The 25,498-nt window shown below is 46.6% G+C and overlaps 1 protein-coding gene across 1 annotated transcript in view; it reads right to left on the reverse strand.

Moving 5' to 3' along the window:
- Positions 1-25,498, reverse strand: part of arid5b (AT-rich interaction domain 5B) — a gene marked incomplete at its 5' end in the record, with an annotated part of 176,828 nt that overhangs the window by 107,385 nt on the left and 43,945 nt on the right. Inside the window, 1 exon segment of the mRNA XM_084321299.1 lies at positions 852-1,082. Within this exon segment, the coding sequence (XP_084177425.1) occupies positions 852-1,082 (231 nt within the window).

The raw sequence follows: 25,498 nt of genomic DNA on the forward strand, positions 1-25,498 counted from the left end.
CTCAATCCAACAGCCGGTTGACTCTGAAGTCATGCCCCGCTGTCACGATATTGTGAGGGGGGGGGGCACTGCCAAGGAATTCTGCCCCCCCCCCCCCCCCCCTAAAAGATATGCCAATTGGCTATACCGTATATAGTATAACAAAGCCCTATTGTTCTTCCATGTTGAAGGGCCTGAGGCCTCTAGCCTGGGAACTTGTGAAGAATTACTGCTTATATCTGCCATATGACACCGCTGTTTATGATAGGTAGCCTTAGGGGCAATTGTACTTCAAATAGATTCAGTTACGTCTCTGAGATGGACGGATATTATACAGCGCGTGAGTGGGCCAATCAGATAGCGGCATAAGTGCTGAATCCCGGTAGTCTCCAGAGCAATAATGCTGAAACAACGTAATGGAATGCTTCAAACGAAAACCATAAAAGTTTGTTACCTAGGGTTTTCAGCTAAGTGCTGTTTTTCAAATCCCATTTATCTAACGAGCAAGAGTTCAAGTGTCATGCTGGGCTGCGGCGTTTTGTAGTGGAACTGTCACACTACGAGGGATCAGGGTTGATTGTGCAACGTATGTGTTTGATAACAACGGGGTTTCAAAATTAACTCACAGTCCCCCCTGAAAAATAATGCATGCATGGGATGCATATCGGTGAGCTCCCAACGTGACAAAGTATAGGCAGGAATGGTGACCTTTGACACCAAAGAATGAATAACATCCCTCTGTTTCACTTCATTATTTAAGGAGGAATAAACACGTCAAATATGCATTATTTCACGAGGAGGGGAAAAAATACATCTATACCAAAGATTATAGAGGAAAAGGATCAAAGGTGGAGAAGTGGAGCGACGCTCACCGAACTCGTCGCAGATGCTCTCGTTCTGCATCAGGGCCGGGTGTTCGAAAGTGTCGCGGCAGTAGAGGATCCACGTGTTCCCGCCCAGCGCCGCGATGCCCCCCAGTGCCAGCACCGTGTGGTCCGTCAGCAGGGAGGACGGCTGCTCCCGGAGCCGGGCCAGCACCGAGCGGTAGCGACAGTACTGGGGGTAGCTCAGCACCAGCACCCTCCGGCCATCCTCGTCCTGACCTGGAGGCAGACACAGACACACGGTCAGGACACAGACACGAGAGGAAGCAGCTGAGAGGTCTATATGCACGATATACGATATGCGATATATATACGATGTGGTATGAAACGAGACAACGTGATATGATAAAATACAATACGATACGGTAAGACGTGGTGAAATACAGTTTCAATCCGAAGCAAGCACGAGTTCATCCCACATGGACACAGATATGACATTATGCAATATGATACAACACAATAACATACAACAATAGGCTGCTATACAATATGATATTACTGTATATTACCACAGCCGAACCTCCTTTAGGACACCGAGAGGAAAACTCTTTAACAACCCAATTGGAATACATTTTGTTTTGGAACTGCCCTAATTCTTTAGAATTCTTTAGTCATCAATGGTCTATTCACATGTACCATAAATCTATGTAGATAATGGCTATATGTCATAGCATGCAGACTGCGTCATAGCATGCAGACTGCAATATGGCATAACATGCATACTGTCATTTCAGCCCTTTGACCCCTAAACAAATGCAAATGAATGCATGAACAAACCATGTCAGTGGGCCTTTAACATTTCAGTAGCCTACTACACAGAAATAATAAGAATAATAATATGCAGACAGTTGGCTGCCAACATCATGGTTTCATTACAGCTGGTTTGAGGGATTCAGATAAGTGACACAGACTACAGTAGTACAGTCACTCTCCAGCACTCAGTCTCCCTCCCTCCCTCCCTCCCTCCCTCCCTCCCTCCCTCCCTCCCTCCCTCCCTCCCACAATGCCACATCTCACACCTATGTCACACCTATGTCACACACCTATTCGAATGAATACCAATAAACAACTACTGAATGAATAATGTTGTCGGGCTGCATGTTTGGAACGCATGACACGTCGCCGAGGACGGAGCAACAAAATGTCAAGGAGAACTCCGTATTAACACCATTTAGATTGACAAGGATTAACAAGGACGTTCGAGGGGAGCTGAATGAAATCCTCGGAGCAATCCCCCCCCCCTAATGGATACCTTCCTTTAGGAAAACGAGTGTGAATTTCTCCCCACAGAGTGTAACTGGTCTGCGTGTGTGTGTGTGCGTGCGTGTGTGTGTGCGTGTGTGTGTGTGTGCGTGTGCGTGTGTGTGTGTGCGTGTGTGTGTGTGTGTTGCCGTCGTACACAGCCCAACAAAGGAGGATAACTAGCTGACTGCTAAACCTTGTTGCACAACATCTACAATCCACCAGATATCATCTTAAGCAACACTCACTGCACAAATAATTGTAGCTATATAACCCATACACTGCAGTGGGAGCGTATCCCTTAACTCAATCAGCGCCAGACCCGAGGAAAGTCGGGTTAACTCGCCAACCGCTCAGCGCCAGACCCGAGTATAGTCGGGTTTTCATCGTTATTTCTTTTATTCGATATTTTTATTAATTTCTCTCACACGGACCTCTGGGTTACCATAGGGAACCACTCTGAGATCGCTAGAGTGCAATACCGGCCGCATCCTGATAGGTGGCAGTATCACCCACCCTTCGAAACTTTTTTTCACACCCGGTGTTACGTTTAATTCACTCCGGGTGCAGTTTTTTTGGTCAAGCGAGTCTAGCGGTTCACTTGATGGCATTGAAACACGCCCAATGCCCCCAATGCATGTGTTGTGGTGGATTATGTTGTCGACACGATGGACACCAATACTGGAAATCGCAATCAGACAATTGGAATATTCTTTTTGGGGTACCTCCTAGTGAAGGTAAGGACTATATGACATCAATCCTGCTTTGATCCAACCATGATTTCACATCGATCGCAACAACCATGTGTAACGTACTCCAGAACGTATGCCGTTGGTGACGATCAAAGCATCAAAAAACGACCCCCCCCCCCCCCTTTCATGCATTCATGATGAAACATAATACCTATTATATACATTTGATTTGGAAATAGTAGCGTGTCCAGGCGAGCAACACCAACGCTTTTAGTAAAATTCACGTATTCCTCCATAGCGCCGTTTTACGGAATTAGCCAGGATCACTCTGAAACTATACTTATATTCACCACGGTATAACACGCAAAGGTATATATGTAACGGGGAAGCCTGTGAGTATATCCACAGTCACAGAAACAGGGGTGTTGACAAGTGACTGTGGCATTACGGGCTGGTAAGTTAAACTCACTTCCTCATAACAGGGTTAATAGACGCATAGGTACGGTACATAGGAGTGGATTCACTTCTTAGTGCAGCGGCCTATGTCGTCGCCCGCGGCACGGGAGCTCCCCTGTTCGACTCCCCCTCGGGACATAAGCATTTAACAACAACACAACGCAGACCAGTACGATCCGTCACATATACATGAAAACATTTATTCTTTTTCACATATTGAACGATGGATAGTTGATGTCAAATGAGCCATAGTATTGTATCCATAGCTATAATATAGAATATAGATATAGCCCTGCAAACACCGCCATGCATTCCTATCTCTTAGAGCGGTGGCACAGTAGGAACAAAGATGCTCTAGGTCCGCAGCGCTGAATGAGTTAAGTACACACTGTTGATGGTAATACAAAAGAGAAAAAAAAGTCCTTTCTTGTTTTATAGTATAGCAATGAGAACTGGCCAATAACACAGAGTACCAGTTAGACATGATACTTACACTGAGCAGACGTAGGCCATGTCCAGACGGAGATGGAACCGATCTTTTTCGTTTTCATTTCAAAAACCCATTTGGACCTAAAACGCCTGCTAAGAATGCATTATATAGCCTGCATATACACACAAATGTGTTTCCCGGTTTCAATGGGTTAAGAGACCATTCATTTGAGGTCACTAGACAAAAATGACTGAGATAGAATCCATCTTTCTCCCTCAGAGAGACCCAACGTGCTTCTACATGTCGTGCCAAATGGAGAAGTTGCTTCGCCCTGGATTTCTAACGTGTTACACATGGCTCTTGGCATCTGATTTTAGTATTGGGGGAAATTCTCCTGATACAGATACTGTTTCCAATATACAATACCAGTATTGATAGCCGTGCATCCCTATAAATGTCATTATGATATGACATTGATATATGTTACACTGTGATATGATATGATAAGATTTATACGATATGATCTGTAACTACACTACGAAATAGGCTACAATAAAGCATAAAGCATATGCATCACATATGAAGGTGCACTGCTGCTGGTCAAATAATTGTGTCCTCTGATTTGAACTGGGTTTCTACCCTTTGGTATCATTTCACTGCTAGAACCACATGCATCATAACTGAACCAGGCAGCAGCATGAAGCCTGCCATTCAGTATTCATAGTAGTAGTAGTAGTAGTAGTAGTAGTAGTAGTAGTAGTTTATTGTCACGCATAAAGTACAGGTACATTACAGTGTGATGCTTGGTTCATACACATACATACACATACATATTAGACCATGTATACTCGCAATTTAAGAATGGGTACAAGTCACAGGCTCTTAGTCCATTCGGTAAAAGCGATCACGCCGCAATATTTCTTTTGCCAAAGTACAAACAAAGTCTCAAGCGAACGCCGGTGGTCTCGCGAGAGGTTAAGCGTTGGGCCGTGACGTCAGAGGAGTCACTCCAAGCTGTACTGGAAAGCACAGACTGGAGTGTATTCCGTGATAACACAGCCAATATTAACGAATACACCGAAACGGTGATTGACTATGTCTGTACTCAGGTAGAAGAAACAATCCCCTCCACCAAAATTAAAATCTACCCAAATCAAAAGCCCTGGGTAGACAAATCCGTCCGTGAGGCTCTGAAAGTGCGCACATCAGCATACAACACCGGGCTGGTGACAGGCAACATGGAAGAACACAAGATGGCAAGATACAACGTCAGGAGAGCAGTAATAGAGGCAAAACGGCGTTACAGGGATAAAGTTGAACTTCAGTTTGAACAGGCTGACTCTAGAGGCATGTGGCAGGGCCTCAGAACAATGACAGACTACAAAGGAACCCCCCTCAAACTGAACAGTGACATCTCCTTAGCAAATGATCTCAATTCCTTCTATGCGAGGTTTGAGGCTGTGAATAACAACACCAGCCTACAAACCACGGCAATGGGGGGGGGGGGGGGGTCTGCTGATGGAGACTCAGTGTTCAGGGTAACAGAGCATGAGGTGAGACGGATCTTTAAAAAAGTGAATATCAGGAAGGCAGCAGGACCGGACGGCATCCCCGGCCGCGTCCTAAAAGTCTGTGCCGACCAACTGGCCCCGGTATTCACTGACATCTTCAACCTGTCCTTGGAACAGGCTGTCATCCCCACCTGTCTGAAGAAGTCCACCATCATCCCTGTACCCAAAAAATCTACGCCCGCTTGCCTCAACGACTACCGCCCTGTAGCCCTCACCTCCATAGCCATGAAGTGCTTTGAGAAGCTAGTGAAGGGCTACATCTGTTCCTCCCTCCCCATCAACCTGGACCCTCTGCAATTTGCATATCGCCCCAACAGGTCCACGGAGGACGCCATAGCCCATGTGCTGCACACAGCAGCATCACATCTGGACAAGAGGCAGGGGAACTATGTGAGAATGCTGTTCATCGACTACAGCTCAGCATTCAATACCATAGTCCCCTCCAAACTCATAGCCAAGCTCAGGGACCTGGGCTTGAACTATGACCTGTGCCAGTGGGTCTTGGACTTCCTGACGGGCAGACCCCAGGTGGTAAGAGCCGGCAACTGCACCTCCTCATCCATCACGCTCAACATAGGGGCCCCCCAGGGCTGTGTTCTGAGCCCCCTCCTCTACTCCCTGTACACACATGACTGCGTAGCACAGCGGAACAACAACACCATCATCAAATTTGCTGATGACACAGTAGTGGTGGGCCTGATCTCTGCCAACGACGAAAGGGCCTACCTGGAAGAGGTAGAGAACCTGTCACAGTGGTGTCAGGAGAACTGCCTCTCCCTGAACGTCAGCAAAACAAAAGAGATGATTGTGGACTTCAGGAGGTCGGGGGTCAAGGACTACAGCCCCCTCAGCATCGACGGGGCACCGGTTGAGAGAGTGAACAGTTTCAAGTACCTCGGAGCCCACATATCCGAGGACTTGACATGGACCACACACATTGACAGTGTTGTGAAGAAGGCACGACAACGCCTCTACTTCCTCAGGCGCCTAAGGAAGTTCCAAGTCAGTCAGAAGATCCTTAGGAACTTCTACTCATGTACAATAGAGAGCATCCTGACCGGCAACATCACCTCCTGGTTTGGGAATAGCACTGCACAAGACCGTAGCAGACTACAAAGAGTGACACGTTCAGCCGAACGCACAATTGGAGGGGGGCTTCCCACCCTCCAGAACATTTACAACAAGCGGTGCAAGGGGAAGGCTAAGAGAATTATTAAGGACTCGAGCCACCCGAACAACTGCCTCTTTGAACTGCTGCGGTCAGGCAAGCGATACCGGAGTCTTAAGGCGAGCACAGAAAGACTCAGAAGAAGCTTCTATCCCCAGGCCATCAGGCTGCTAAACGAACAATAATCGCTAAACGAACAATAATCACTATGCAACAACCATCAAATGCACACAGCACACACACCCACACGCACACACTCACTCAAACAAACAACACACTGCAGCACCCACTCTCCACACTTTAGATCACACAAACACACTTACACTTTATATTTATTGATAAAGGATTTGCACTACAACTCGTACACCTACTGTGAATTGTACCTAAATTGCACCTCGCCCCATTTCTCCATTTCTGCCTTGCACTATATAGTATTGTATATTAGTACACTGCACAGTATTGTATATTGTATGGTAACTACGTCTATTCTGCATCGAACATTGTACATATGTCTAAACTGAACACTGTGACCTCTTTTTTTTTACTTCTAATTTTACTATGTTTTTATTTCATACTTATCTTGTCTTGCACAGTCTCTGGAGCGCAACAGTAAGAAGCATTTTGTACAAAAGTATTCTGTACTTCTGTATGACAACTATTAAAGAAACTTGAAACTTGAACTACACATACAGCTCATTATAGTAATATTCCACAATTATTACATTATTTATTTTTTTATCCACTTTTTCTCCCCATTTTCTATTTTTCTCCCATCCCAATTTCGTATTATCCAATTCTCCCCTCCCCTGTCTTGAACGTTGCTAGACTATGCCTCCCACAGGTCGGCTGTAGTGAGGACAGAAGCCTTGCATCACGTGTCCCCTCCAGTACACGAGGAGGCAGCCTGTCGCATCTTTTCACCGCAGCAGCTCGAACACTCAGTGGCGAGGAGTAACGCGTGGGAGGCTCACGCTGCCCCCGTCACTTCCTGCTTCCGCCGCACCGGCGTCACCAAACCGACCTGTAGGAGTCGCTGTCCACAACGTCAAATCCCCACCCACCGGCTTTCCCACCCTCTAACACTTGTCAATTGTGTTAGTATGAACGACCGGCCAGCCGGTAGCAACGCCAAGAGCTGGGCTCGAACCCAGCGTCTCCTGCGTTAGAGGCGAGCGCCTTGCCCACTGCGCCAATCAGCCGCCCCACAATTATTACATTTGATAGTAATAATAGCACACATAAATTCACACCAACATGCACATTTGTTGATACATGCAGGACTAAGTCTTGAGACAGAAGTATGTGTATCACCGCTGCCATGTTACTGGCGCAGCTGCATTCAGTACAAACACAGTAATTAGCTCTACTTTTACTCCAATGAATTCTACTTTTACTTCAAAGGAGGCGATTAAAACCAATACAGCCAGCGTGATCCAACTTATAACACGCCTAATAAGCCTAATATTGTACACTCGCACGCACGCACGCACACACACACACACACACACACACGCACGCACACACACACACACACACACGCACGCACACACACACACACACGCACGCGAGCACGCACGCACACACACGCACACTCATCACAGATTGCAGTCAGGTAGAGGGTTTTTTGTTTCCAAATGTCAGGGGTTTCATTGTAAGAACCACATTGCTCTTTCTCCCGAGGAGCCTTGCAGCATTTCACTTGATTACATTCAATTTGACCAACGAGCCACGGGGCATTAATATCTGTACAGAGAGACCTGTAAAAGTGTGCGTGTGCATATGGGTTGGGTGTGTGTGTGTGTGTGTGTGTGTGTGTGTGTGTGTGTGTGTGTGTGTGTGCGTGTGTGTGTGTCACCTGCACACGTGCAGCGTGCACTTAGTGCATGCATTCACACAAACATTATGTGCACATGTGTGCATCTGTGCATGTGCATCCATGTGTGTGTGTGTGCGTGTGCGCGTGCACGTGCATCTGCATGCATGTGAATGTGCATCAGTTCCTTTTGTTCATAAGGGCTGACCTTTTCCAAATAAAGGACATCCTTATCTTTACATGTACGCACTCTAATTGGTGGCTCTCTCACCGCAGAGCCGGGGGCAGTGCAGAGAACATTATGCTCCCTCTCTCACTAACACTCTCTCCTTGGTTTGTTTTTCTGACCATACACTCCATTTTGCCCAGACTATTTATATCTCTTCAGTTCTTCTCTTGTTTTATTTGATCTAATATTAAACGATCTCTCTTTTCTGACTCCATCTTCCACTGTCTTCCTCTCTCTCTCTCTCTCCACCTCTCTCCCTCTCTCCACCTCTCTCTCTCTCTCTCTCTCCCCATCCCCTAGGGGTACTGGAGGCGTGTTGATCAAACAGCTGTGGTGTGGGCAGATTATTTTGAGGATGTGTCGTAAAAAAAAAGAATCTCATAAACTACAGCAGCGTCGGGGTCATATATACAGTACGGTAAAAGCTGATGTTAGGACAGCGCGGTCAATACCCCACTCGATACACTGGAATACAATACAATGGTATTACACCATCATGTACTATGATACAGTATTATACTGTGACAGTGACCCCAATGAAATGCTGTCCACTGGGGTTGTGATCGATTCCCTTTCAATTCAACGGATTTAGAAGTGGACTTTATTTCATGTTCAGAGATTGAAAATCTTTTGGCATGAAAAGGTTTTTACGATCCAACCTATTGGCAAGTAAATCACAATGAATGTTCCATCTATGAATGTTCCATCTATGGTAACACCCTAGACTTAGTGATGACAACAAGGCTAAGGTACGGCCGTTTATAAATAAAAAAGACGCTGAAAAACGGATCCATGCCTTTATCTCAAGCCGACTTGACTACTGTAATGCACTCCTCACTGGCCTCCCAAAAAAAACACAGAACGACTCCAACTCATTAAAAACTCGGCAGCTAGGCTACTAACTAGAACCAAGAGGAGAGACCACATCAGTCCTGTATTAGCTAACCTACACTGGCTTCCAGGTACATTTAGAATTGATTTCAAGGTCCTCCTCCTTATATACAAAGCACTAAATGGAACAGGACCAAGCTACATTGCAAATTCTCTAGTCTATGTGCCTCCTAGAACATTGCGATCATCTACTACTGGTCTATTGAAGGTTCCAAGCCACAGTCTAAGGAAAATTGGGGATGCAGCCTTTGCAAACTATGCACCAAAGTTATGGAACACACTACCTATGGACATTAGGGAAGCTAGATATCTATTAATATACTCAAAAATAAGCTAAAAACGTACCTCTTCACCATAGCCTTCTAATACACCCCGCTGTTGATTGTACTGTAGCACTATTTTACTCTGTCCATTCTATTGCATAATTTTACTATCTATTCTATTCTACTATTCTATTATTGCACTGTATTATTTTACTCTGTCTATTGCTTTTTATTACAGGTTCAAATCTGTCAGGTATTAAACTGTGTGGGTATCAAACAAGAGACTGTCAGGCTTTAAAACCCTGCACCCTGAGAGAGGGAACTGCACCCCGAGAGGGAGGTTTGCCCTGGTGGGAGGTTCAAAGGGTCAAAGTGGGTATAAAACAGGAGGGAAGACTGTAAAGTTTTAAACTGTGGATACCAAACAGAGAAGGTAAAGACGACTTTGAACTGTTGAACAGTAATCCAGAACTATTTTATTGCACTGTAGAATATATATATATATTTTAATCTATTCTATTCTACAATTTTATTGCACTGCACTATTGCACTATTTTACTCTGTCTATTTTATCTTACTCTTTTTATTATTGTCTATTTAAAACTGAATCAAACCATAAACAATGTGGCCTGTTTGGATGTTAGATCCTAATGTAAAAAACTGTGATTTTATATGTCTGCACTTTATGTGCTCATTTTATGCTCATTCTTTTTTCTGTTGTGAAGCACTTTGAGCTGCAGTTTCTGTATGAAAGGTGCTATACAAATAAAGTTTATTATTATTATCTATGATCAGCAAAGTGAATTGATCCCAACCCGGTTGTTTACAAATCCATGTCCTAGATCAGTGGTTCTCACTGAAAACCACCATCCTCGACTACACTGTACAACGGTATTGTGGGAAACACGTAACATAAAGCACACAGTTATATCATAATGATATTCACAATGACTTATGATGACAAAACAAACTTGAGCTTGAACAAACAAGTGTAGTTTTAAGCATTACATCACGCGCAGGAGTGGTTTGTGACCAATAAACCATGCCTAGGGGTGGTCGTTAGGCCCGAGGCGCAGCCGAGGGTCGTTAGACCCCCCTAGGCATGGTTTATTGGTCACAAATCACGACTGCAAGTGATGTAAAGCTTTTATACAACTGCCAGATTCATCCAACCTTATTTCTATACAATAAACACACATTAATCGAAGATTTATTGAAAAAACCATCCGCCAGAAAAAGTAGTTCCCACAACTACAAAAAAGACAAGTTGCCTCCATGTGGAAGCAGCTTGAAGTGCATCCAACCAAACTAACACATCCAACTGTGTATTATTGGAATGATTGAGAGAAGTTGCCTCATGTGGAAGCAGCTTGAAGTGCATCCAACCAACTAACACATCCAACTGTGTATTATTGGAATGATTGATTGAAAATTGTATTACCAGATGCAGAATGGGTACAATACAGTACGGCTCAATACACACAATTGTTAAGGGAATGCAGACCTACTTTCCATAGAACTTCATTCTTAGATGCTTCTATATAAAGTAGGTAAAACAAATTAAAAAGTCTTCTTTGCCCTATAGGAAAAAAACTTTTTCTTCGCCCTATTCTTTTATTTATTTTTTTAAACCTACTGTAGAGGGCCTAAACTTAACCAGTTGGAAACCAAGCGTACAGTAATAAAATTAGCAATCAATCAATCAATCAACTCAATAGGCCATGCTCACTTAGAACAGCGCAGCACCCAGCTCTCTGACTATCCCCCGCGTTGCAGGCAGAGTGTGTGTGTGTGTGCGTGCGTGTGTGTGTGTGCGTGTGTGTGTGTGTGTGTGTATGTGTGTGGGGGGGGGGTGTGTGGCGGTGGGTGGAGACTAGAGCGAGCGCTGACAGTCGAAAGGAAAAAGAAATTGAAAAAAAAATCGCAAATTAATCCATCAATCAATCCGCGATTTTTCTTTTGTTACAGAATGATTCAAGACCCATCAATTACATCATCCAACATTGTTTAAACGACTAAGACATTCGCTGTGACAGAATCGCTTGATATTTAGTCGTTTAGTCGCCATTAACATATCCATTTGTAAAGATTATTGGCCACCTTCTTGTGATCCGGCGGAGTGATGTGATGTGGGTCGGTTGTGGGCGGGTCCTGGGCCAGCAGCGTGGATTGTTGCCAATAAAGACGTGTTAATGGCCAATCAGAATCGAGAAATTTGCATGCCGTTGTATAAATTCAAGTAACATATTGGAGCAGTGTCCAACCTGCTACATGCGGGGACACAATATTGCTTGTTTTCAGTTCAATTATGTAAGGGATAATGTATAGCTACGAGGTCATTGTCGCAAAATAATAGTAGTTTAAAATACCGAGCCGCCTCGGCGACAATGACCGAGTAAAGCTATACATTATCCCGCTTATTACATGGCTAACTTACTAACAATATACCTAATTCATTTGACAAATCGCAGTTGTTCTGTGGCTCTGTCAGCCCAAATAAAGTGATTATTATTATCGTGGGCAGCCCGGCAGGTGTGTCTGATTGGCTGCACTGAAACAGTGTTTGTCAGTGGGCTTGATTGCGAACAGCTGCGCACAGCGGTCATTATTGTCCCACAGCGGTCATTATTGTCTGATAACTGACCTCTGACGCGCGCTATTGACCAATCACAAGCAAGCATTTCGGCGAATGTGAAAACTGTTATGGTTTGTAACCGACCCCAATCGCACAACACAAGACAGGTATGATGGTTTGCCAAGAAACAGATATTTATTTAGAACAGGGAAAAAGGGCACTGTCCCTTTAAGGGAGAAAACACAAAACACTGGAATAACACAAGAGGGGAAGGTAAGGTGCCTTTAAGAGGCGGGCAGGAAAAGGGAACACTATGGGAAAGTAAGGGAACGCCTAAGGGAAGGTTAAGGGAACGCCTTGGGAAGGTAAAGGGAACGCCTAAGGGAAGGTTAAGGGAACGCCTTGGGACAGAGGACTAGGGACTAGGAGAGCTAGGGAATAGAGGACTAGGGACTAGGAGAACTAGGGATAGAGGACTAGGGACTAGGAGAACTAGGGAACAGGTTCTGGGGAAACAGAGGGCCAGGTTCTGGTGACAGAGGGAACAGAGGGGACTGAGGCCCGCGGAGGCGGGCTGGGGAACAGGGAGGAACTGGGGACTGGTGGGAAAACATCTGGGCCGCTCTGCAGAACAGAGGAGAGGGTTAATATTCAAAGGGAAAAAACAGAGCAGATGCAGAACAGTCCAAATAACAAAGTAACAAAGTAAATACTATCTTCGTGTGAACAAACACACAGTGGGAGATGGAATGTCCAAAATAATATCCACGAGAGAACAAAACAGAGTGGGAGATGAAATGTCCAAACTAATAACTAAGTGAGAACTAAAGGAGGCAATACGCTGGGAGAGTGACATCACAATCAAAACTCACCCAGGCGTATGCGTAATGGTACAGGAACAGCAGCGGGAACGGGGGCAAGGGGCATTACGCTGAGTGAGTGACATCACAATCAAAACTCACCCAGGCGTATGCGTAAAGGTACAGGGACAGCAGCGGGAACGGGGGCAAGGGCACTACGCTGAGTGAGTGACATCACAATCAAAACTCACCCAGGCGTATGCGTAAAGGTACAGGGACAGCAGCGGGAACGGGGGCAAGGGCACTACGCTGAGTGAGTGACATCACAATCAAAACTCACCCAGGCGTATGCGTAAAGGTAAAGGGACAGCAGCGGGAACGGGGGCAAGGGCACTACGCTGAGTGAGTGACATCACAATCAAAACTCACCCAGGCGTATGCGTAAAGGTAAGGGACAGCAGCGGGGCGAGGGCATCGCCACCGGGTGGCTGGCTGTCCGAGCCGAGGAACAGAGTGCTGGAACAGTGGCGGTGACGAGGGAGTCGTCCACCGGGTAGCCGACTGTCGGAGCCGAGGAACAGAGTGCTGGAACAGTGGCGGTGACGAGGGTGTCGTCCACCGGGTAGCCGCTGTCGGAGCCGAGGAACAGAGTGCGCGCCACACCTTGGTGTGCGCGTCGGAACAGTGGCGGTGGCGAGGGCGTCGTCCACCGGGTAGCCGCTGTCGGAGCCGAGGAACAGAGTGCGCGCCACACCTTGGTGTGCGCGTCGGAAACAGAGAGCTGGAACAGTGGCGGTGGCGAGGATGTCGTCCACCGGGTAGCCGCTGTCGGAGCCGAGGAACAGAGTGCGCGCCACACCTTGGTGTGCGCGTCGGAACAGAGAGCTGGAACAGTGGCGGTGGCGAGGATGTCGTCCACCGGTAGCCGCTGTCGGAGCCGAGGAACAGAGTGCGCGCCACACCTTGGTGTGCGCGTCGGAACAGAGAGCTGGAACAGTGGCGGTGGCGAGGATGTCGTCCACCGGTAGCCGCTGTCGGAGCCGAGGAACAGAGTGCGCGCCACACCTTGGTGTGCGCGTCGGAACAGAGAGACGCCTCGGGGTGCGTCTGCGAGGAGGAGTGTGCCAAGCACGAAGGTCTGGAAGATGCGCGTCTGTGCGCTGGTACGGAGGAGCGTGCCAAGCTCGAAGGTCTGGAAGATGCGCGTCAGTGCGCTGGTACGGAGGAGCGTGCCAAGCTCGAAGGTCTGGAAGATGCGCGTCAGTGCGCTGGTACGGAGGAGCGTGCCAAGCTCGAAGGTCTGGAAGATGCGCGTCTGTGCGCTGGGACGGAGGAGCGTGCCAAGCTCGAAGGTCTGAAGTGGAACACTGGAATACCTCCCGTAGAGGATTAGAGAGCGCAGTACAGTGTCTCCCTCCAGGCAAACGGCGGCAGGTGGCGAAGGCTTGAGCGCATCTGGCGCGCTGGTCTGGAGTGGAACACTGGAATACCTCCCGTAGAGAATTAGAGAGCGCAGTACAATGTCTCCCTCCAGGCAAACGGCGACAGGTGGCCAAAGCCCTTGAAGATGCGCGTTGCGCGCTGGTGACTGGAGAGCGTGCCAAGCTCGAGGGTCCGGGAGATGCGCGTAGGTCTAGATGTGCGTCAGGACGAACAGCTGCGCTGGGGTCTGCAGTGGAACGCTGGGGTGCCTCCCGTGGAAGTTACAGGGAGCGCAGAACAGTCTCCTCCACAGGCTACGGCGACAGCAGACGAAGGCTGGAGCAAACATCTCAAGGCTGGAGAGATCCATCTTACAGCATTGGTAGACCAGAGGATCTCCCGAAAAAGTCTAGATGTTAGAGAATATGACTCAGCATGAATACAACACGACCCCACGCCAAAACGAGGGGAAGCGCCCTGGTATTTAAAGCCCACAGGGGGACTAATTAGCCTGCCATCACAGGTGCGAGAGATAATAGAATATCAAACAGGTGTGGCCACTAAGGGTAAGGAACGAGAGGGTGGGGGCTAGAGAGAGTGAGTAGGGAATTCCTAACAGTAGGCTTAAAGAAGACAGAGAAAAGGTAGTGAGCAGCGGGCAAAACCTCACAGTACCCCCCCCTCAACGGGAGCCACCCGGCGACCCAAAACAAATACAGACAGAGTGGCAGGGGGCAAAACAAGAGGTACTGGCCAAGCCAGCAGGGGAAGCCACCACAAGAGTGGGGCTAGCAAAAGAAACAGGGTCGCCGAGGGGTAACTAGGGTAGCAGAGGGGCAACTGGTCTAGAGGAACTGGGTCTAGAGAACTAGTCTAGCGAACTGGGCAAGAGAACTGGTCTAGAGAACTGGTTTAGGGAACTGGCCTAGAGAACTGGTCTAGAGGAACTGGTCTAGAGGAACTGGGTCTAGAGAACTGGTCTAGAGCAACTGGTCTAGAGGAACTGAGGGGCAAGCAGGGTAGCTAAGGGGTAACCATGGAAGCACCGGGAAAGGGCTAGCAGAGGGAAGGTTAGCTGCCAGGGCACTGATAGCTACAGGGCCTATGCTAGCTGTACTGCTACATCAACATAGAGGCTGCGCAAGCTGCCGGAGCCAGGCTAGCAGAGGGAAAGGGTAGCTGCCAGGGCACTGATAGCTACAGGGCCTATGCTAGCTGTACTGCTACATCAACATAGAGGCTGCGCTAGCTGCCGGAGCTAGGCTGGCAGACAGGGCTGGACCAGCATGAGAGCACAAGCTAGCTGGAAGGACAGTCCTAGCTGTGTGAGAAAAACTGACCTTGCTAGCTGAAAGGGCAGTCCTAGCAGTGGGATAAACTACACAAAAAGGTGGAGGCCATGCAGAGGGACCGGGTTAGCTGCTTGGGCCTGGCTAGCTACAGGGACCATGCCAGCTGCAAGGCTGCATTAACATAGAGGCTGTGCTAACAGCCGGGGCCAAGCTAGCAGACCGGGGCCATGCAGAGGGAAACTGGGTTAGTTGCCAGGGCATGGCTAGCTACAGGGGGGTCAAACAGGGCAAAACGGGAAGCAAACAGGGGAGCTAACCGGGGAGACTAACAAGCTAAACAGGGGAGTAACAGGCTAACAAGGGAGCTAAACAGGACTAACAGGGAAGCTAACAGGGCTAACAGGGGAGCTAGAGGGGACAAGAAAAAAAAAGGCAAACTCAACATACACCGTCTGTGCTGGCTGGGGTCGTCGATTTGGTGGGGTCGTACTGTTATGGTTTGTAACCGACCCCAATCGCACAACACAAGACAGGTATGATGGTTTGCCAAGAAACAGATATTTATTTAGAACAGGGAAAAAGGGCACTGTCCCTTTAAGGGAGAAAACACAAAACACTGGAATAACACAAGAGGGGAAGGTAAGGTGCCTTTAAGAGGCGGGCAGGAAAAGGGAACACTATGGGAAAGTAAGGGAACGCCTAAGGGAAGGTTAAGGGAACGCCTTGGGAAGGTAAAGGGAACGCCTAAGGGAAGGTTAAGGGAACGCCTTGGGACAGAGGACTAGGGACTAGGAGAGCTAGGGAATAGAGGACTAGGGACTAGGAGAACTAGGGATAGAGGACTAGGGACTAGGAGAACTAGGGAACAGGTTCTGGGGAAACAGAGGGCCAGGTTCTGGTGACAGAGGGAACAGAGGGGACTGAGGCCCGCGGAGGCGGGCTGGGGAACAGGGAGGAACTGGGGACTGGTGGGAAAACATCTGGGCCGCTCTGCAGAACAGAGGAGAGGGTTAATATTCAAAGGGAAAAAACAGAGCAGATGCAGAACAGTCCAAATAACAAAGTAACAAAGTAAATACTATCTTCGTGTGAACAAACACACAGTGGGAGATGGAATGTCCAAAATAATATCCACGAGAGAACAAAACAGAGTGGGAGATGAAATGTCCAAACTAATAACTAAGTGAGAACTAAAGGAGGCAATACGCTGGGAGAGTGACATCACAATCAAAACTCACCCAGGCGTATGCGTAATGGTACAGGAACAGCAGCGGGAACGGGGGCAAGGGGCATTACGCTGAGTGAGTGACATCACAATCAAAACTCACCCAGGCGTATGCGTAAAGGTACAGGGACAGCAGCGGGAACGGGGGCAAGGGCACTACGCTGAGTGAGTGACATCACAATCAAAACTCACCCAGGCGTATGCGTAAAGGTACAGGGACAGCAGCGGGAACGGGGGCAAGGGCACTACGCTGAGTGAGTGACATCACAATCAAAACTCACCCAGGCGTATGCGTAAAGGTAAAGGGACAGCAGCGGGAACGGGGGCAAGGGCACTACGCTGAGTGAGTGACATCACAATCAAAACTCACCCAGGCGTATGCGTAAAGGTAAGGGACAGCAGCGGGGCGAGGGCATCGCCACCGGGTGGCTGGCTGTCCGAGCCGAGGAACAGAGTGCTGGAACAGTGGCGGTGACGAGGGAGTCGTCCACCGGGTAGCCGACTGTCGGAGCCGAGGAACAGAGTGCTGGAACAGTGGCGGTGACGAGGGTGTCGTCCACCGGGTAGCCGCTGTCGGAGCCGAGGAACAGAGTGCGCGCCACACCTTGGTGTGCGCGTCGGAACAGTGGCGGTGGCGAGGGCGTCGTCCACCGGGTAGCCGCTGTCGGAGCCGAGGAACAGAGTGCGCGCCACACCTTGGTGTGCGCGTCGGAAACAGAGAGCTGGAACAGTGGCGGTGGCGAGGATGTCGTCCACCGGGTAGCCGCTGTCGGAGCCGAGGAACAGAGTGCGCGCCACACCTTGGTGTGCGCGTCGGAACAGAGAGCTGGAACAGTGGCGGTGGCGAGGATGTCGTCCACCGGTAGCCGCTGTCGGAGCCGAGGAACAGAGTGCGCACCACACCTTGGTGTGCGCGTCGGAACAGAGAGACGCCTCGGGGTGCGTCTGCGAGGAGGAGTGTGCCAAGCACGAAGGTCTGGAAGATGCGCGTCTGTGCGCTGGTACGGAGGAGCGTGCCAAGCTCGAAGGTCTGGAAGATGCGCGTCAGTGCGCTGGTACGGAGGAGCGTGCCAAGCTCGAAGGTCTGGAAGATGCGCGTCAGTGCGCTGGTACGGAGGAGCGTGCCAAGCTCGAAGGTCTGGAAGATGCGCGTCTGTGCGCTGGGACGGAGGAGCGTGCCAAGCTCGAAGGTCTGAAGTGGAACACTGGAATACCTCCCGTAGAGGATTAGAGAGCGCAGTACAGTGTCTCCCTCCAGGCAAACGGCGGCAGGTGGCGAAGGCTTGAGCGCATCTGGCGCGCTGGTCTGGAGTGGAACACTGGAATACCTCCCGTAGAGAATTAGAGAGCGCAGTACAATGTCTCCCTCCAGGCAAACGGCGACAGGTGGCCAAAGCCCTTGAAGATGCGCGTTGCGCGCTGGTGACTGGAGAGCGTGCCAAGCTCGAGGGTCCGGGAGATGCGCGTAGGTCTAGATGTGCGTCAGGACGAACAGCTGCGCTGGGGTCTGCAGTGGAACGCTGGGGTGCCTCCCGTGGAAGTTACAGGGAGCGCAGAACAGTCTCCTCCACAGGCTACGGCGACAGCAGACGAAGGCTGGAGCAAACATCTCAAGGCTGGAGAGATCCATCTTACAGCATTGGTAGACCAGAGGATCTCCCGAAAAAGTCTAGATGTTAGAGAATATGACTCAGCATGAATACAACACGACCCCACGCCAAAACGAGGGGAAGCGCCCTGGTATTTAAAGCCCACAGGGGGACTAATTAGCCTGCCATCACAGGTGCGAGAGATAATAGAATATCAAACAGGTGTGGCCACTAAGGGTAAGGAACGAGAGGGTGGGGGCTAGAGAGAGTGAGTAGGGAATTCCTAACAGTAGGCTTAAAGAAGACAGAGAAAAGGTAGTGAGCAGCGGGCAAAACCTCACAAAAACGCTGTGTAATAAGGCAAGGTTAAAGTGACATCTGCACACTGTTTAAAAAAATGCTTCCAGTTATTTTATTATGAAATGCTGCTCCTTCCACTCTTAAACCCCTAGACGACATGGTCTATCATTCTGCACCACTGCATCCCGTATGATAAAGTGGGTTGGTCTTCTCTGGCAGAGAGGAGAAATAAACAGTATCTGTTTAGCTTTAAGGCCATTGCTGGGAAATTACCACCTTATATCACAATGTTGTTAGATTGGAACTATGGACCCTATCTGACACGTTCAAATGACTTAAGGTACTTAAGGTCCCCAGAGTGCCGACTGAAGTTGAAAAGTCAGCCTTTTCCTTAATGCCCCAGCTTCTTGGAATGATCTACAAACCAGTACTGATTTGTCCTATTTATTCAATGGCTTATGATCCAAACTGATTTTATGTTCCTTTTTCTGTATGTTGTGTTTTTCTACATGCCATGATGCATGTAATCTCGCATCGGAAAACGATGGAAAACCTCAATGTTTCTTCGAGAATAAATAAAGTTTTGAATTTAAATGAAATAAAAAATGATCGACATGTGTGTATGACATCACATCAACGTTTCACCTCTCTCTCTCTCTTACTTTGCTATCGCAATGGCATAGTAATGAAATGCTATTCTGTAGAATACTGTTTCATAAGACAACAAAATCGTGGGTGATATTTAATAATAAGTTCGTATGCAATGCATGAGCGTTCTGTTACTGTCTCCAGACAAACCATCAAGTCACGATAAGAGAGAACTCAAATGCTCTAGATATACACAAACCTCTCAGCAGAGCATTCCAATACTCCAGATATGACCCCAAATCAGTAAATATAAGCATTATGCTTGTTATACATATTCTGTTCAGTCTGATTCATATTGTATTTTCAAAATGTGCAGTCCTTACAGCACTTATTGGGACGTTGTTAGTAGTGATGCACGATATATCGGCCGCCGATATTATATCGGCCGATATGGCAGTTTTTTTACACATTGGTATCGGTCCGATATCAAGATAGGGCCGATATAAAAAAATAGATTTTTTTTTTACATGTTTTGGCCTTAAATAGTTTTTCAAAATACCAGTAATTTCTGAAAATAAGTTACAAAAGTAAAAAAAAAAAAAATGCGTTTTGGAAAATAGCTCTTCATTTGATTATCATAAAAAAGTGTTTTCTATACAGAGATATCGACATCGGTAAATATCGGTATCGGCCAGAACAGCAATATTAATATCGGTTATCGGTATCTGCCACAATTTTCACATCGGTGCATCATAGTTGTTAGTGATGATGATAAAACTGTTCCTGCATATTAACACGTCAGAAAAAGCACTTATTGTGTTGTACAAAGCAATAGAGGATCCTCACCAGAGACATGAAGCTCTAAACATCATGACTCACACAAGGTATTTATCAAAACGTTGTAACGTGAAGCAGAATTGTGTGTAGTTCCACCAAATGGATAATGTCTCTCTTACAACTTCATCCACTACCAAGTGTGACATATTACGAGTCATGAAATAAAATCTAAGGAAAATACCGCATGACACTTGTTAAAATACATTTCAAGCAGCTGCTCAGGCAATAGACGGATGAATAGCCTGCTATAATGTTGGGATGAAATATCATCGATAGAACTTCTTAATCTCTCACTGGGCAGCTCCAGGAAAAGCTTTTGATTTACAACGGTATTTCCGAGATCCATTTACTTTTATTGCCGATTTTCACTTACTGTTTCACAAGCTAAAGTAAAAGAATAAAATACCACACAAGGGTCTGTTGTGAGACTCAAAAAAGCTGGATACTTTTTTTTTTATCTGACTTACTTATGTAAACTGTCATTTTCCATTCACTCAAACTTATCAAATGTTTTTTTAATAAATAAAAGGACAAAAAACCTTCAAACTGGCCACGAATTCTTTCACAAGATGTTTCAGCTGTTGGCTTGCTAGTTCTGGTTCACAGATGAGCAGGAAAGAAAACTGAAAACCATTATTCTCTGCTGTCACCCGCCTTAGCGCTTAAATCACTCACTCACTCGCCTCAAATTTGCTGTTGTCAACATTTCCACATTATCTGCCTCGGCCAAGGAATTTTACTGGATTCCCCCTTGCTGCTTTTGGTGTGGGTGTGTGTGTGTGTGTGTGTGTGTGTGTGTGTGTGTGTGGTGTGGTGTGGTGTGGTGTGGTGTGGTGTGGTGTGGTGTGGTGTGGTGTGTGTGTGTGTGTGTGTGTGTGTGTGTGTGTGTATGTTATCTTGGAACCGACTGAGACAGAATCAATGACAAGTTCACTCTGAGTCCTCAACACGCTAGTAATATGTCTTAAGTGTCTCAAACGATCACAGCTGTTGGGGAATGGCACCATGTCTCAAACATGAACGTGCGTTCCCGTCTAGGTCATTTGCATACAAAACAACGCCTCCAGAGTTCCTTATAAGGCAACTAATGATGCAGCCGTGTGAAAATGGACGCATTCATTATGCCTATGGCGTAATGAATGAACGCAGTATAGGCTTATTATTCCATTAATGACTTGTTTCATTAGGATTTAGTAGATACTATATTATGCTCTGCCCTACGTACAGTATATGTACTTATACTGTACGTAGGGCAGAGCATATATATAGTATCTACTAAATCCTAATGAAACAAGTAACTAGAATATATTAAGCCTATACTGTTCATTAGGGATGTCCGATATTATCGGCCTACCAATATTATCGGCCGATATTGGCATTAAAATGTGATATCGGAAAATATCGGTATCGGTTTTCAAAATAAAAATAAAAATTACATTTATATAACTTTTATTTACCCAGGCAAGCAAGTAAGAACAAATTCTGATTTTATTTATTGTCAAAGGTATGCATAATGTTGTGTTAATTCCACAACAAGAGATATGTAATGTTAATTACCTGAAATTATTCAATTTTTGGGGGGGGGGGGGGGGGGGGGACCCTGCATATATCGGTATCGGTTGATATCGGTATCGGAAATTAAGAGTTGGACAATATCGGTATATCGGTATCGGTAAAAAAGCCAATATCGAGCTGTTCATTCATTAGACACGTAGGCCATACTGGCGCACACAAGACTTGTTATGGAATATTAATGCAGTCTATTTCCACACGATTAGCTTTAGTTCTTATTTATTTATTTATCCACTGTCATTTCAGTGTTGGTGTACTAGGCTACATAGTGTATTTCAATATAAGTGTAATTGATTAATGATATATTCGAAGGAATGCAGGTTTATAGCTATATCAAAGAAAGGTCTGTCCCATTGTATACCAATCAATGGGATATATTGCATGTTGACCTGCATTCTTTCAAATGTATAATTAATCATTAAAACAGATATGTAACAAATAAGAAATACAAATGCCACAGAAGGCATTAAATAATAATTATTTTCAATCATTTCACAATAATTGCATAATTGTGTTTGAATATCTGAGTAATTAAAGTAATTTACCAAAAATAGCTGGTTCAGATATGGTTAATCCAGCTGCCCTGTGATCAGATTAATCCATATTATTTATTTCTCCGACATCAATTGCGTAATTTCTTATCGTACAAATATTGTCATATTTATTTTAATTATGATTAAGTAATTAATTCCAAGGAGGCCTGTAGCGTTGACATGAAGGAATCACTATGAGAACACAGTCTGTCAAGTTAATACAATTTTCAATTAGTCAATCAATCATAAGTGTGCTCCTCAGCACTCTTAAATCTGCTCTCAGCCGCACGGTCAAATCTGATCTCAGGAAAATTTGGGGAATCGCGCTACCAGCCCGTAAATCCATTCGGGAATGAGACCCAATAATCTTACATTCATATCTGATTTCCTTTTTCTTTTCTTTTCTTTTTTCTTATTTTGGTTGGGATAGCTACACCAAAACAAAACCCTGGAAGGAGGAAAGGAGTGATATATTAGGGGGGGTAGAGAGAAAGAGGAAAAGAGACAGACGGAGAGAAAGAGGGGGGGGGTGAGTGAGTGTGAGAGAGAGAGAGAGAGAGAGAGAGAGAGAGAGAGAGAGAGAGAGAGAGAGAGAGAGAGAGAGAGAGAGAGAGAGAGAGAGAGAGAGAGAGAGAGAGAGAGAGAGAGAGAGAGAGAGAGGGAGCGAGGGAGGGAGTGTTGCTTGATATTCTCTCTCTGTGCTCCAGGCTTTCTGCTCCTGTGTTTCTCATTGATCTCAGAGGTTGCCCTGTTTCCATTTACAATCCTCACATAATAGTACACACATCTCTCATGATTCATCTGTTTCTCACTCTCTCCCTCTCCTGTGAGTGAGAGAGAGAGGGAAGAGATACACATGGAGAGTGAGAGAGAGAGACCGAGAGAGAGAGAGAGAGAGAGAGAGAGGGAGAGGAGAGAGAGAGAGAGAGAGGGGGGGGCTATTTAGGCATCAGCAGCAGGCACCCCAATCTGCCTCTATTGGTTCCCTGTGAAACCAGCCCAAATCAAAATGCAACAGCATCTGTCAATGACACCCGATGGAAATGCCAGAGAGTGAGAGAGAAAGAGTGGGAGAGGGGCGGTGTCTTCCTAAAGCCCATCTTGTGTTTTTCTGTGAAATGCAAAAAAAAATGCAAAAATGCATAAATAAAGACATGAAATTACGATATACAAATCAGTTTTGTTTGCATCATTCATTATGGTTACAAGATTATGGAAATAAAACCGTGACAATAAAGCTTAAAGTGTAGCCGTTTTGCTTAATTGTGAAGCAGTACTCGTTTCTTTTTCCAAATCATCTTAAAGGGGAACTATCTTATAAATGGCATTTTTCAGTGTTTAGCATTGTTTCCTAGCTATGTGAACTTATATTAATATGATCTATGTCTCTAATTCTCATATTGGCGCATTCTTCCAATTCTCCTCTCACAATATTCACCCTCACTGAACTGAGTCATCTGAAATGTGATGATTTGTGATGTCAGAAAGACACAGCTGCATGATAATGGCGAGGTACATGATGAGCTGCACACAGTGGTTGGAGCCCAGGCTCAAAACGGCTCGAGATCTTGAGGTAGAAAATGCTGTTTTTGAGGACTTGATTAGAAATACAAACAATGAATACAAAAATAAAAAATATTACAGAGGTGTTCCATAGACTCACAGGAATTGCGTAAAAGTGCCCAAATGTGAAAGAAATAGTAAAATAGTTCCCCTTTAAAACTATGTATCCATTTAAATCATGCATATAGGAGCCGGAGCGGCACACCAATAAATGATGACGAGAGGGCCGGCATGAAGACGGAAGACAAAAAACAAGACAAACAAAAACATGGTGTCGATGTAACAACGAGTCAGTGTAACAGCAGGTCAGTGTAACAGCAGGTCAGTGTAACAGAGCAGGTCAGTGTAACAGCAGGTCAGTGTAACAGCAGGTCAGTGTAACAGCAGGTCAGTGTAACAGAGCAGGTCAGTGTAACAGCAGGTCAGTGTAACAGCAGGTCAGTGTAACAGCAGGTCAGTGTAACAGCAGGTCAGTGTAACAGCACGTCAGTGTAACAGCAGGTCAGTGTAACAGCAGGTCAGTGTAACAGCAGGTCAGTGTAACAGCACGTCAGTGTAACAGAGCAGGTCAGTGTAACAGCAGGTCAGTGTAACAGCACGTCAGTGTAACAGCACGTCAGTGTAACAGCAGGTCAGTGTAACAGCAGGTCAGTGTAACAGCAGGTCAGTGTAACAGCAGGTCAGTGTAACAGAGCAGGTCAGTGTAACAGCAGGTCAGTGTAACAGCAGGTCAGTGTAACAGAGCAGGTCAGTGTAACAGCAGGTCAGTGTAACAGCAGGTCAGTGTAACAGAGCAGGTCAGTGTAACAGCAGGTCAGTGTAACAGCAGGTCAGTGTAACAGCAGGTCAGTGTAACAGAGCAGGTCAGTGTAACAGCAGGTCAGTGTAACAGCAGGTCAGTGTAACAGCAGGTCAGTGTAACAGAGCAGGTCAGTGTAACAGCAGGTCAGTGTAACAGCAGGTCAGTGTAACAGCAGGTCAGTGTAACAGAGCAGGTCAGTGTAACAGCAGGTCAGTGTAACAGCAGGTCAGTGTAACAGCAGGTCAGTGTAACAGCAGGTCAGTGTAACAGCAGGTCAGTGTAACAGCAGGTCAGTGTAACAGCAGGTCAGTGTAACAGCAGGTCAGTGTAACAGAGCAGGTCAGTGTAACAGCAGGTCAGTGTAACAGAGCAGGTCAGTGTAACAGCAGGTCAGTGTAACAGCAGGTCAGTGTAACAGAGCAGGTCAGTGTAACAGAGCAGTCAGTGTAACAGCAGGTCAGTGTAACAGCAGGTCAGTGTAACAGCAGGTCAGTGTAACAGCAGGTCAGTGTAACAGAGTACACAGGTCAGTGTAACAGCAGGTCAGTGTAACAGAGCAGGTCAGTGTAACAGAGCAGGTCAGTGTAACAGCAGGTCAGTGTAACAGCACGTCAGTGTAACAGCAGGTCAGTGTAACAGAGCAGGTCAGTGTAACAGCAGGTCAGTGTAACAGCAGGTCAGTGTAACAGAGCAGGTCAGTGTAACAGAGCAGGTCAGTGTAACAGCAGGTCAGTGTAACAGAGCAGGTCAGTGTAACAGCAGGTCAGTGTAACAGCAGGTCA

Source organism: Notolepis coatsorum, assembly GCF_963971535.1.
Source record: "Notolepis coatsorum genome assembly, chromosome: 9".
Classification (NCBI taxonomy): domain Eukaryota; kingdom Metazoa; phylum Chordata; class Actinopteri; order Aulopiformes; family Paralepididae; genus Notolepis; species Notolepis coatsorum.